Source organism: Leuciscus leuciscus, assembly GCF_965113295.1.
Source record: "Leuciscus leuciscus genome assembly, chromosome: 5".
NCBI lineage: Eukaryota > Metazoa > Chordata > Actinopteri > Cypriniformes > Leuciscidae > Leuciscus > Leuciscus leuciscus.
Genome location: NC_138729.1, coordinates 23,480,801 through 23,496,311, shown reverse-complemented (window position 1 = coordinate 23,496,311; position 15,511 = coordinate 23,480,801). Strand labels below are relative to the sequence as shown.

The 15,511-nt window shown below is 36.4% G+C and overlaps 1 protein-coding gene across 4 annotated transcripts in view; it reads left to right on the top strand.

The window, feature by feature from the left end:
- adamts3 (ADAM metallopeptidase with thrombospondin type 1 motif, 3) overlaps positions 1–10,165 on the top strand; it is a 137,034-nt gene extending 126,869 nt beyond the window's left edge. For all 4 annotated transcript variants that reach the window (XM_082169993.1, XM_082169991.1, XM_082169992.1 and 1 more), the window contains 3 exons: positions 2,078–2,285; positions 4,285–4,402; positions 7,642–10,165. In XM_082169993.1, the coding sequence (XP_082026119.1) occupies positions 2,078–2,285; positions 4,285–4,402; positions 7,642–8,123 (808 nt within the window). In that variant the 3' untranslated portion in view covers positions 8,124–10,165. The remainder of the gene's footprint in view (positions 1–2,077; positions 2,286–4,284; positions 4,403–7,641) is intronic.
- Positions 10,166–15,511: the final 5,346 nt, after the last annotated feature.

Below are 15,511 nucleotides of genomic sequence, written 5' to 3'. Positions count from 1 at the left end.
TGTGAAAGGCAACTAAGAATAACCATCTCATATTGCTAAAAGCATTAATTAAATTTACTGAAATATTTACTGAATTTACTGAAATAAACATGCAAGGGTTGGGGAGTATACAGCATTGGTCAAAAGTTTGGAAACATTAAGATTGTTTTTATGTTTTTGAAAGAACTTATGCTCACCAAGGCTGTATTTATTTGATCAGAAATACAGTAAAAACAGTAATATTGTGAAATATTATTACAATATAAAATAACTTTAATATAATTTAAAATGTAAATTATTTCTACGATGTTATGATTCTAAAGCTACTCCTCCAGGCTTCAATCTCACATGATACTTCAGAAATCATTCTAAAAGGCTGCTTTTGTTCTCAATTATAATCAATTATTATTGGTGCTCAATTATTAATAATGGTTCTTGGTTGTACATGTTGAAAACATTGTTTTGCGGTCTAATATTTTTGTGGAAACTGTGATACATTTTTGTATGTCTCACATATTGTAGCTTCTAATTACATCCTTTAAATAATGACCATTGACTTCCTCACAGATATTTTACTTTAAAAAAATAAAAAATAAAAAGTATTAACCTGCTTGTAACTGACCATGCTGACTTTCCTGACCATGTCATGTGACTGTTTATTGTGTATATTATTTGCCCTGGATATATTTTCAATGGCTGGATGATTGGTCTTGAGGTTTATGAAGAAGCTTCAGATGTGTCCAACTTTAGTTTGTCATACCAACTATTTTCATTCTCTGATCACATTCTGATTGCTAAATAGTCCACATTAATCATTTTATCCGACACAGATTTGTTAGCAGCTGGTCTGTCTTGGGACAAGGAATAATGGATGGAAGCTCCTGCTGTTTAAGGAGGAAATGTGTTGTGCAGTTCTATCGTCCTGAAATAATGGGACAGACCTGTGAATGATAATAGGCAGATAGATTGAAAACTGTTGAGAATTTTTTTCAATCAGAATGATTAACATTTTAATGTACTTAGCAATTGTCTTTATATATTTTTTCCAACCTAATCTCATGAGTAAACTTTATTATTTCTTTATTATTCCTGAAGAAGTATAAAGATTAATCTAATCACTGTGAAGGTAATGTCATGGTTATGTCTATGTCTGTTTAGTTTCATAGGGTTTGCGGTTTCATTCGGTTAATTAACTCTCCCTGTATATTTAAGCCCTTAATTCTTTGTTAGGTACTATTTATGCTTTGACATGTTTGTATTCTCCTGAGTTTCCCCTTAGAATTATGATTAAAGACTGTTTATTTCTATGAATCTCCTGCCCTCACAGGTCAATTTATTATTATTATTATTATTATTAATTTGTGATAATGATTTGCTGATTAATTAATTGGAGTTAATATATCAAAGCCCTACATACCATGAAGACATTATCATGATCATGACAGATGAAAACATCAAATAGATCTAATAAAAATGTCTAAAGTCAAAAAGCCATAACATTGAACATAAACCTATAAATACATAAACAATGCATCTTGCAATCAAGTTTGTCAATCTGTCCGAGGTAGACCAAGGGGCTGTTTATACAGGATATTTCTTCTGTAATATTTTAGAATTGTTCAGTTGTTGGTCTGTGGACACATGCACATGGATGTCTATGTCCAGACCATATCTCATATCTCATATCTCAATTATGTCCATTTATCCGCATGTTTAGTTTGGCATCACACATCGCCATTTCTGGGTCCAAACAATCTATCAGATCCCAAAAGCAAGCAACAAACAGTGCTAAAATATGCTTGCGGTGTGCTATAGTGCAACTAAAAAAATCATGATCCTAACCTTTATCTCCATGTCGAAATCTAAATTGGTCACACAGTTATTCATCTTTTCTTAATTGTTCAAATATTGGTGTCCAGAATGCCGTGAGCCTAGACACTGTAATGGACACTGTGAGTTTTTAAAAGCTTAGCTTAAAGGTGTGCTATGAATGAACAGTGCTCATAAACAGCTGTTGAGAAAATGGCCTGGATCTGGAAACAGTATTCGATATGTCACAACAAGTGGATTGAACCATATTTCATTTGTCTTCTGACAGATGGATCACAGAGGAGTGGGAACATTGTACTAAAACCTGTGGGAACTTGGGATACCAAATCCGCACTGTGCGCTGTGTCCAGCTCCTTCACGAAGGCACTAACCGCTCCATCCACAGCAAATACTGCAGTGGGGAAAAGCCTGAGATCAGGAGGGCATGCAACAGAATACCCTGCCCAGCCCAATGGAGGACCGGGGCCTGGTCAGAGGTAATTTTCTTCTTAGGTCACATGATGTTTTGAGGCTATCAATACAAAAGCACTAGTTGTCGAGGTTTTTGAAAGGAACCAATCTTCTCACTTCCCCAAAATGCTCAATTATATTTTGCAAAGCTCTGCAGAAAGAAATACTATGTAAATGTGTAAAAGTTTTTCAGTGTAATTGGGCTTGAAATCAGTGTGAAATCAGTCTTATTTGAAGAACGTGTTTACCACATCCAAGGAATGTTTTTTTTTTTTTTTTTTTTGAGAGTCAAGAAACGTCTGAAAAAAAAAAATCTGGACTTATTTCCTTTTAGTTTGTACTTTTTACCTTGAAGGTAGAATAGTTTTCTTTGCACTGGTAGTGTCCAAGTGAGGCCTGACATTTCCACTGAATTTTATGTCAATAATGATTTAAAAAGTCAACCATAGAGAATGTTTCATGACAGTGACCTTATTACCCAGCTGTATCAGAAAGCTAAAATCCAGACTTTGAATGTTTAAATTGCCAAGAAGTCTTTTGATGATTGTAAATATTGTACAGAGATATCAAGCTTGAGCTAGTACACTGTCAATAGGTGTAATCCTCTAGTGAACCAGCCTATGTGGTATTGATTTTGACCCCAAGCAAAAGGATTAACACTAAGCTCTGTCAATGAATATTGTTGATATGTCATTGAATAGGCTGACCAAACAGGACATAAAGGTATTATGCATTGCGATAAAGGCAATCTCCCTTTTTTTTTTTCTTTTTTTTTTTTTAACCTGCTGTGACTGCAAATATTTTCTGTTTGGCTTTGATTCAATTGGATTTTTTTCACACTGCGATTAACTTTGGCGTTCTAAAAACTGCCTGAGTAAGGTAACATTTTACACTTGTAACTTAGAAGCAGGTTTGGCATCACTTTTGCTAAACTTCAACAGTGTGAAACAATGTGGTGCTACGGCTAGATGCTTAGCAACCAACAGCCAATTGCCTGCCTCATTTTCAGGTGTTTTGGCCAGAAACTCTGTATGCTGTATTTAAATCAAGCATAGCATCAGTTCTGGCAGGTCACGTTAGTCAAGCTTGCATCAACTGACTCTCAGCTGATCCATGTCTACCTATAGGAATACGACACCTATCACTGTATTCATAAATAAGCTCCTTCAGTATTATCAGCAGCTATCATGTTTCTCAGGAGCTAATTACCCTCCTCCATCCCCAGCTCCTCCTCTCGTCAGTCAGGATTTGGCATTCTGATTCCCCCTTGAATCAGACTAAATTCTCAAATTATGTTGTACACACATTTTTTAATTAATGATATCTGCAATACATCCATGTTGGTTCTGTTCTGTTAAGCCTAATGGGGTTATTGCTGCTCTCCCTGCTCTTATCCATGCTAGGCTGCATGGATGCGCAGAGTTCTTGCAAAGAACAGAACCATACCGCCAATCCAAACTGTATGCTAATTGTCAATCGTATTTGACGATAGTGATCCTGACAGAAACAGTAGTTTCAGTGTTTGAGTGGGAAAATGTCCAATGCTGATAGAAAATGCAACAATTGGAGTAAAGAAGAAATCATTAGATTTTCACCTATAAAGTCCGAAAAGAACATTCAGGATGAACTTGATAGTACAGTCTGCAAAACATAACATGAGGATGCGCAATGCTGGAGCCTTTACGTAAACAAATTGTATTCACAGTCATCCAATCAGTAACACTGACACAGCGAATATGTAAATAAGGACTTTTACCCAGGGTTTAGGAATCTACAGTGTGAAACGTCATTTTATGAATGCTAAGTATTAACTGTTAACCCCAGGTAAATTGTGAGCAATGTGAAACATAAAGTTAACAAAGGATTCCTTTTTCCCAGTCTTAAAAAGAGCCAGTATTAATTATTTCAAGTGTGAAAAGTCCTATGTGGACAGATACAATTGCATTGTGCTTGTTTAGGACAGTGTTAGATGTTTGAAACCATGTGTATTTTTCTGTGGTTACCATCATCCTCCTTATCTCTCAGTGCTCAGTGTCCTGTGGGGAGGGTGTGGCACGACGCCTGGTCACATGTCGCATTGGAGATCAATGCACCGGTGAGAAGCCTGAGTCACAGAGACCCTGCAGGCCAGGACACTGTCATGGTAAGATGGCACAGACACATCATTACAAATTCTGCAACCCAAAGCAGAAAATTGGTTTCAACAGGAAACGCTTCAGCACAGGGGATGAAAATTTGCAATTTATGGGGTCAATTTTATGGGGTCTTGAATGGCTAAACTGTTCATGTTGTTCTTTCAAGCATATTGAAAGAGAATAGAAAATATTGCACAATGAACAAATTCATCTGCATTGATGACATTATTCATGGTGCCCTTAACCACATTGAATTTCCCAGAATGCTTTTGTGGTCTATGAACTTCTCAACTGCTCTCTGGTGAAGCTTGTTTACCTCATCTCACTTGTCTGTTGGGAGCTTTTATTTAGACAAACATTTTACGTGTGAGAAAGCTTTTAATTAGGCCACGCGATGCCTACAAGCTTAAACTGAACATGAAGTGTTGGCAACGTTTTGTTAAATAATGTACTCTTTTTTACATTTCTCCCAATACCCAGTCTTTTGCTTTTTCGCACCCCATGAGTTTAAAATTGCACATTTATCTTTGTGTTTTATGCAACATGTTTGGCTGTTGTGATGTCTACAGCACAGAAAATCACAGTTGCTTAAAAAACATAAAAGCATGACTTTGTTCAAGAGAACTGCTCTCAGTATGTTTCCTCCAATCTTTTATGAGTAACACTCAGCTGGTCAGCATTATTTGTTAGAACACAGTGTGTCTTGATTACAGTGATACGAGTTAAAAATCCCAAATAAATTTCAGCACACATTACTGGGAATAGCACTTTCTTTATGACGCTCCCCGTAATTCCTGTTTAATGGCTTAAGCCGCACCTGGATGACATCCATCTCAGTGGAAGGTTAATAAAACACCTACCCTTTACAAATGACACTTGCGGCACACTGCTTACCTTTTCAGCTTCATATAAAGCGGGACTCCTTAGGGAGCTGGACGGATCTTTTTTTCATCTGTGAAACAGCCAGTTGGTGGTTTACCTAGTTACAATGACAAATTGTCCATAATCCAACTTCAGAAACCGGAATGGCTCTTTTATGACTTTTATTAAATAAAAGCCCTCATGGCCTTTTTTCTGAGGGCCATTTTTTGTGTGCTTTTACTTTTGTATTGAATAGAACAGTGAGAGGAGGAAGGAACAATACGGTAAAGCTGAGGGGATCAGAAAATGACACAAATCCGAGTCACCCACACATAAGCGTCAATATGCAATGCATATGACTGGCCTGGCCACATCACTGGCAGACCTTTGAGTTTGATATTGGCTTCAGAATTATCAAGTTACATCACTAATTATCAAGACTAAATGGATAGTTCACCCAAAAAAATGACATTCTGTCATCATTTAACTCTTTCCCTGTTAGCGTTTTTTTTTTTTTTTTTGGCAGCCAGCACCAGCATTTTTGATCATTTTCACAAAAGTTTCATGGCCTCCAGAATATTTTGATGTATGAATATCGGAACATGCAGTATATCAAAAGAAAGAACAGAGCCTCTGCTTTTAAACAACAACAACAAAAATAAATTCTAGCATAATGTTTAAAAAAATATCAACACTTGAATGTGGTTAAGTTTCATAAAAAACATTTTGAGCAAAAACGCATTTTTGCCAAAGACTACATCCAGATCGGATTCAGAACGATGATCAAAATTGGATTAGATCACGTCCATCAACAACTCCAGGGCTTTCACAGTCCTACAGCTCGTCCTGGGTCGACATTTTATTTGGTAACATTAGGCAGTTTTGATTTATATGCTGTTTAATGTTGATGATCGCGTTACTTTACAATAATGCATAAGTGACCCGGCAAAAAGAGTCACAATGAGCCAAAAAAAATAAAAAAGGTTATTTTCACATTCTCTCTCTACATTCTCATTAAAAAAAAACTTTAAAATGATGCATGATTTGTTGGAATGAGACAAAAATGACAGAGCTACACCTATTAAAATCTGATAGTCAAAAAGTCAATTTTGTGAAAAGAAAACAAAATCACCAAGCAACCATGCATTAATATCCCACAATACCACCAAATTTGGCACACACCAAGTCAAAACCCATATCTATAGGAAAAATATATATTCAATATATTGGGCGACGCTCCTTCCTTTTAAAAATGCCGCTCTGCGCTCTGTCCAAGATCCGACGCTTGCTCTGATATATATATATATATATATATATATATATATATATATATATATATATATACAGTATATATATAAAGGATGCAAAAGCACCATTTTGTGATTTGAACACACTGTTCTATTCATGCAACATTTTGTGAAATGACTCAACTGATTTATTGAAAAGATCCAACTCAAAGGATTAATTCACTCACAAAGATCTCATGAAAGAGATCTAAGTGATTTTTAAGATTATAAGTGAATAACCTCTTAAATGTCAGTCTGAAAATCATATAGGCCTACTTAACTATTGTTTGGTTTAAGAAGATTTTATGAAATAAGTGAACAAGTGGTATTCACTTTTTTGTATATTTTTATTATTCACTTTTTCATTTTTAGAACATGACAACCTCAGTATCCTCTTAAGTTTTGATATGTTTGAATTGAAACAGTTTGATACTCTTTCTGGGTCAACTCTGTTTCAAGTGAGAATACAATCTCAGCAGCTGTTTATGAGCACTATTCATTCATATCATAATTTAAAAAAAATAATTAATGTACACTAGTCTCTAGGCTCATGGCATCCCAGACACCAATATTTTAACGATTCAGAAAAGATGAATCATTGTTTGGCCAACTGAGATTTTGGTGGAGATACAGGTTAAGATCATGATTTTTCAGTAGCAATAGAGCATACTGGGATTGTATATTCATTTTTGGACACGGAAACTTGGATATGCAACATCAGACTTGACAAAAAGAATGACCAGGATACTGGTTGAAAAAAAAACCTGAATGCGAACACCAAACAAAAGGCAGAAAGTCACACTGATTTGTCATACTTATGTGAAACGCAAAAGGCAGAAGGCTACTGGTTTGGAATGGCTTGAGGGTCAGTAAATCATGACAACATTTTCCTTTTTGGGTAAACTTTTGGGTGAATTCCCATTGTGGTCAAAGCTATGAATTGTGTGAAATACTGACATAAATCTGCATGGGCAGCACATTTTACTGTACTGTATGATGATATAAAGGCCCTGAATATTTAAAAAAGTTGAAATGTGAAAATCTTCTGTGAGAAACTGCTTAAAACAGCACCGAATAAAAGTCTTCTGCTTCTCTGACAGATGAGCCATGCGGAGGAGACAAGTCCATATTCTGTCAGATGGAGGTTCTGGCTCGTTATTGCTCGATACCAGGTTACAACAAGCTCTGCTGTGAATCCTGCAGTAAGCGAAGTGGCACTTTTTCTCCTCTTCTGCACGAAGCTGCTGAGACGGATGAGGAACTTCGCTTTGGTTCAGCCTCTCAATTTCTGGAGACACTTTCAGCCTCAGCCATAAATGGAACACTGAAAGGCCTTCAGCAGCATCAGCGGGGATCCTCGTCACAAGGCCAATTTGCCAAGAAGACCGCCACTCCCCCTCCTCGCAAACCCAATACAGAGAACAGCAAGACTCAAAAGCGCCTCAAACCTGGCGCGAGAAATCTGCCTGCAATGACGATCCATAGCTCGTGGAACGAGAACGCCGCTAAAGATGCACCATGGCTGCTGGAAAGTTTCCAAGAGACTCAGTGGCCAACAGCATCATCCGAGGTGGAGAGATGAAGGCTAGTTTGTCTCTTATTTTTTCCTCTGGACTCTCTCTCTCTCTCTCTTATTTGTTTGTTGTAGATATAGATCTTTAACATTCATCATTCCCTTCAGATCATCCTCAAGATATTTGAGAGCAAGAGAGAGTAAAGTGCTGGTTCACTTTCAAATGTTCTCAATTCCCTCGCCAGCAGTATTTGTTTTTAGAACACACTTGTCAATCACACACTGTTGTGAAGGGGAATGTGCCAAAGACTTTTTTATGATGATCCTCTCAGCAGCCTGGTCTATGGAGGTTTGGTTCGCATACATGAAGAGACTCCGGTGGTACTCGTGAGGAAATGCTTGTAGTTGCATCAAACTTCACAATCTATACAGTTTTATTTTGAACGGCTCCAAACTTATATTTATGAACATTCCTGTAAATACTGTATATGGAAAATGTCAGTATTATTTAAAAAAATTAAAAATACAAGCTGAGGATTTTTAAAATAAGAGATTCAGGACCATTATCGGTGCTTTTAATGTTAAGAACACTTAAATAATATGTTAGGAAATGTGCTTTTAGTCATGATTTAAGCACTGAAGAATATGTAATCCAAAACGATGTGAGCCAAAGGAAAAACATCAGTGAAAAATAATTAAAATTGCCATAAAAGATCAACTTTTGGTTCCAAAAGCATTTCTATCACTCATGAATCAGCCTCTCAGCAAGTCATCGATCAAATGAAATTCTCATGACTTTGTTTTCCTCCTTAAGAATTTATTTTCCGCTAAAATGTTTACCCATGATGTTGAGGCTTCTCTTTGACAGATTCCTCTTATATTTCTCCTATTGTGTCTTATGTATGTATTCACCTTTTCAGTCAGAATTTTTTTAGCCAATTACAAAACTGAGTGTGAACGTCATCAAGCAGCTGATATAGGAGACCCATCATATAGGCTATGTTGTGAAATGAATTGGATGTTTCAGGTGGGATTTTGAAGAAGTAAAGCTGGACTTTCTGGAGATCTTATACTGCACACGATATCTCTTGTCTGAGGGAGAGGAAAGCTATTTATTTTTTATAATCGAGGGTTAAATCTCAACCACAATGCATCTGACTGCAATACCAAGGAGACCAGTTAATCTATCAGTGGAGTTCAGCTGTTCATAACCATACACACTTTCACCTGTGTGCCACTGTAAAGCTATTGTATATACCATTGAGAACTTTAGAGTATTTATTGAGATTCAAAGTTCAATATCATGTCTTAAGTGTTACTCATTATCTGTTACTTCAGAAAAAAACACAAGCTTCCATTGAGTTGTAAGAGTTGCTCACTAAAGTAAATGCAGTAACAAAAGTAGACATATGAATAGCCTTTTTTGTTGTTGTTTTAACTGGCATTTTAGATATAAGACACATGCTCAGTTTTTGAGATGTTATAATAAGGGAAAGCTGTTTCACAGCCATTTTAGAATAGAAATAATGTAGAGAAAATCCTAAACAAAACTGTCATTTACAGTGATTCATTGTCCTTCACCCAAAAATTCCCCAATCCTACACTAAACTGTTTTTACAGTTAATTCGTAGCTTTAATAATAAAAAAAAAGCAAACTTATTGTGGATTTTGATCCTCTAGAATAGACAATAGGTGCAGCTGCATAAAGATAGTATCAGTTGTCTTTGAACTTCATTCAACCGATGAAAGCTGAGGTGAACGTGTGCATCACAAAAAAATATTGTTCACTTTCTGCAAATAAAGAATTGGTTTCTGATCAAATCGACTAGCTTTCAGAAACACAAAAGAATGTGATATAGTTTAAGCTAAATTGACAATCCCTAAGCCACAGACAGACACCCAACACAAAATGATAAATCATGTTTATCCTCACAATTCTATGTCCATTTAGGAATTAATTATTGTTCTGGCTTACAAAGACACTTTCAGTTGCTTGCAGTCATTTATTTTTGTTTTAATTTGTACTTTTGTTAGTTGTAATGGAAGTGTACACTACTGAGGCTGTTTTTGTAATGGGGAGCACATAGAAATAAAGAAAGTAATAAACACCACGCTGTCTCTTGAGAGTACTTTTTAGGTTTGCTTTAATGTTTGATTAAATGTGAACTCACATTTTCCCTTTTCCTCTACTAAGCTCTTACAAGACTCATTACAGTGAAAATATGTGATTATAATTCTAAACAAATTAAAAGGACTAAAATCTGTTTGCGAAAATAGCAACAGCTAATCACAGTATTCAACATTTAATGAATCTACTAAATGTATTAGGCTATATGAAGCCTGATATCAAATGTATGCTGGGATATGTGTCCTGGAGCACTGAGGCTTTAAGTCTGTCTATTTTTAGTTTGCACCCTTGTTCTTTTCATAAAACTGAATTAAATGCAAAGAAAATGTTCTTCATTTAAGTTTTTTTCACAAAGTATGTCCATACAGACTTCTCTATGGAAGTCAATTATTTCACTCAGGCAAACATTTGATTGCAACATTAAATTGCTTAAGAGCGCTACCCTGATACTGCACATGGTATTCATATAAAAGTATAACCTGTGCTCCCAATTCATTTTCCAGCTCCACATACCTTCAGGCTCAAAATTGCTATATTGTGGGAGGCTTTAATTTCTAAGACCTATTCAGATTAATGAGCCACAATTATATTTAATGTCATGGCAATTTTATGTAAATTTTTTTTTTTTTTTTTTTTTTTTTTTTTTTACAAAAGCAATGCTAAAGGGACAATTCACACAAAAAATGACATTACTTACCCTCATGACATCCCCAACCCATAAGACTTGGAAATTAATAGAAATTCTGATTCTGTCTAATGAAATAAGTAAATGTGTGAAAATTGCTATATTTCTCCAAATGTGCACACTTTTGGACTCAATGGCCAATGAATGCCATTAATGCCCTGTGAACGCAGTTGGGGACACTTAATATTCAACAATATTATGAATTTGACTGCACTGACACTATATTGGATGAGAACTGAACTGAGCTGGATGATGACATCACTGTTTTCTGCAGTCCAAACTTTGCGTCATTGAATTGTTATTTTCCTGCTATCACAGAGCTGCTTTGAAACAATCTGTATTGTATAAAGCGCTATAAAAAAAAAAAAGGTGACTTGACTTCATTACAGCAACTTGCTCTTGCTCCTCCCAGTATACCAGACCGTTGCAGTTTGGCTGATATTCAACCTCCCTAAATATTTATATTTCATCTTTATTTGATGCATTAGTGCTAAAATGTTTATTTATTTATGTATTTATGTATGTATGTATTTATTTATTTATTTATTTATTTATTTATTTATTTATTTATATATCTGTGTCGGTAGGCAAAAAAGAGAGCAAGAAATATGAACTTTTCCCATTTAATGAATGCTGGACCATCCCAGAAAGAATGGAGTGTAGTATGACTCAACCATTTAAAGGCCCACTGAAGTGCTTTGAAACGCGCAGCATTATTCAAAGTGTTGACATAATTTCCACAGAAATAGAAAGACATGGCAGGACATATCAAACTTTTTTTTAAATAGCCAATAGCATTTAGTTTAGGCCTATATCACAGCTCGGCCAAACCAATTGAGCTCTGTAAAGCTGCAGTTTCCAAATGAATAGCATATTTACACCATCTGAATCGTTTTCTATCCCCTATATAGAGCATTGTGGCATTCACCATGTAGAAACTAGTAATTGTGTGAACAAGTGACTGTTCTCAGCTGCAGCTTCAGTGTCTATTTATAATGTAGTGGTCGGGACGCTTTACAGAGAGCATTGAATTGGACAGAAAATCTGATGAGAAGCTGAAGGTGCAGAACAATGTTATCAAAATTGTTGTGAGAGACTGCAAGTTTCTTCTATATATGAATTGTGTCATTGTTTTGGAGCACACTAGCGTATAAATAACAGTAAGGCTAACATTAAAAGCCAAATTTTTTTAAACTTTAACTACCATGTATTCTCACGCCTCAATTATAACCCCATTACTAGGTTCACCATTCTCTTCACACTCAAATGGTAAAATGTTTCCCTTTTAATTTTTGCTATGTTGCTCAAATTTTAAAATGTAGGCTAAGTGTATTGAATGTACCTCAAAGCACAGGGAAGTTCAAGTTCAAGTTCACTTTATTTATATAGCACATTTACAACAGCCAATAGGCTGACCAGAGTGCTTTACAAAACAACCAGATAAATAATAAGAAAATAATACCTGCATAACACATAAAACACAAATAAAAGCAGCAAAGCTAAGAGTAACCTTAAAATCGGAGTTGCAAAACAGTATCAGACTCAAATATAAAATAGTCAAACAGAAGTGGCAAAGCAGTATCAGACTCAAATATAGAATGGAAAGACAGAAGTGGCAAAACAGTATCAAACTCAAATATAAAATAGTAAAACCAACCTAAGAACAGAGATCAATATGCTAAAGAAAACAGGTAGGTTTTTAACAGAAACTTGAAGACAGACAGAGTAGGGGCCGTTCTAATCTCTACGCCCTGCCACCGCAAATGCACGCTCCCCTCTACTCATGAGTCTAACACGAGGGACTACCAGCAGAGCCTGGTCGTAGGATCTTAGGCTTCTGGACGGAGTGTAAGGATGAACAAGTTTAGAGAGATAGGCAGGAGCTAAGTTATGTAGAGATTTAAAAACAAAGAGTAGCATTTTAAAATCTATTCTCTGTCGAACTGGCAGCCAGTGTAGAGATTTGAGAATCAGATAGATGTGGTCATATTTGCGACACAGACACTTATGAATAAGACAGAGATAGGCCACATTTTTTTTAACAGAAGGATCTATTGAAGGCTTTAAATTTTTTTTAAAAATCTCAGGTGAATGATATCATTAGCACAAAATTAAGGTTTGAGCTTTGGATACCGTGCGGGAAGGATGAGCGTTCTAAGCGTTAACACAAGAGCAACTTTTTAAATTTTTTTTATAATACTTTAATATAAACTGATATATTTGTAGACAAAGGACTCAGCTAATTAACCATGTAAGGGAACAGGTTTTTCTGAAAATATTTTTTCTAAAAATGTACATTTGTTCACTTTATAAATTAATTTGTATCAACTCCAACTGACACATTAAATAGCATGCTATTTTAATTCGATCCATCCAACAACTGTGTAAAGTCTTCAATTATGTAATAATGGTGTTTAGTAAAGAAGCGAAACATTCTCAAAAATTTTTTCATGGGTTAGGATTAAGTTCCTAAATTCCTTAATTCTCTACCCTACTTTTTAATATTAAACATATAACCAATTTTCTCACTTGGCAAATCAGAAAAATGTTATATAATTTTTTCCATTTATTGTGTAAAAAAAAAAAAAAAAAAAAAAATCAACTGCACTACATAAATGAAAAAATATATATACAATTTTTCTTTCAAAATTAACAGAAACCTTCATCTGACAATGTTAAATACTGGGAGTTGACAAAAACCGACAGAGTTGACAAAGGTCCAACTGAGGTTACAACAACTGATTGACAAGACAACAAATTAAGACAACTAACACATTTTTTAACTAATATTTAATTTAATGCAACAATCCTTCCAGTGGTTTGTTTTTCTCCTTTTAGCGGTAGGCCTACAGTAGGCCTACGTCTCATTCTGAGTCTCCAGTCGCTCACAGAATACAAGAAGTGTAGCCTATATGTTAGGTTGAGTGTAATGGTAAGCATTATTATGTGCCGCCCTGTAGCAGCAACAGAAATGTTCCCAATGTGAATCCAAAGGATCTGTAGCCTGTCTTTAAACCTCATCAGTTACATACATATTATTTGTGCTGACCTGCATGACTTGCTGTGTGTAGCGCGCGTACCTTTCGGCGTACCCTGACGTGCACCTCTCCAAAAATGTAACAACGCGTCAACTCTACGCGGACGCAAGCGCTGTGATTGGTCTGCTAGGACCCCTCCCTCGGGTTTCACATGCTCCCTCTGCAAGTGTATAAGGCTGATTTATACTTCTGCGTCGGACCTACGCCGGAGCCTCTACGCTGTAGGCAACGCGTTGGTTTTCATTTATACTTCTGCGTCGTTGTCCGCGTTCAGGCGCGCAGAGGGAGCATGTGAAACCCGAGGGAGCGGTCCTAGCAGACCAATCACAGCGCTTGCGTCCGCGTAGAGTTGACGCGTTGTTACATTTTTGGAGAGGTGCACGTCAGGGTACGCCGAAGGGTACGCGCGCTACACACAGCCTACGAAGTAGCTACGGCGTAAGTTCGACGCAGAAGTATAAATTGGGCTTAATTGCGCGTCAACGCGGACAACGACGCAGAAGTATAAATGAAAACCAACGCGTTGCCTACAGCGTAGAGGCTCCGGTGTAGGTCCGACGCAGAAGTATAAATCAGCCTTAAAGGTACAATATGTAATTTTTTTGCCGCTAGGGGTCGCTAACCTCTTACAATAACAAAGGCGTAAGTTGATGACGCAAAATTTCCTGCGGAATTATGGAACTTGTCGTCAAGCCGATGGATCTAATAATGTTTATGGATGAGTGAATACACTGATGTTTTTATCATGATATCAGCGCCACACGTGAGTCCCATGGATATAAAGGAATGGAGATTTCATTCTACCAAACGCAAGTGCTGTATTAGTGCTCACACAGGTCAGTGTATTAGACGTGTATTAGACGAATGAAACTTTTGAGGTAACGCAGCGCTGTTTCACTTGCTCTACTACACTATCACACTAAACTGCATTTGAGTGTGTTAAAGTTATAATGTTATTCTATGTGTTAGTTTGTCTGTATGAGACTAGCAGTGAGCTAGATCAACATTAGAATAACACACTGATCCTATTCTAACATTTCATCATGTTGAGCTATAAAACATTGATTAGTTTTATGTACATTTGCTCACCTGTCTAATAAAGTACATACAAGAGCTGCGTCTCTGTGAAGTCGTGACTCGTGAAGCGCTGTCAAGTCCAAGTTAGTCGCTGATATTGATCCTCGTTTTAGTTCTCCTTTTTTCCCAAAGTCTGCTTGCCATGGTCCATAATGTTTGAACGAAACAACAACAGCGTGCAGCCAGAGGTAACGCACTACACTCATTATGCACAGAAGTCCACGTCTGTCGTCATGGTTACTATGGCAGCACTTGAGCGGAAACCAGGGATAACGCGGATATTACGTCAGTGACAGGCGACAAGTGAACAGGTTTTCCGGGACGGACAATTATTTAAAATTGGAATTTCTCTGAAATTAAAAATCTTTGGGAACTTTTGGGATATTGTAAGTACACAACTGCAGGAAATATATCACACTGTGCAAGTGATTTCTGGATATTTTATTACAAAATTCTTACATATTGTACCTTTAAGCTCAATTTATATTTATGCGCCGTAGCTATGTTGTAGGCTGTGTGTAGCACGCGT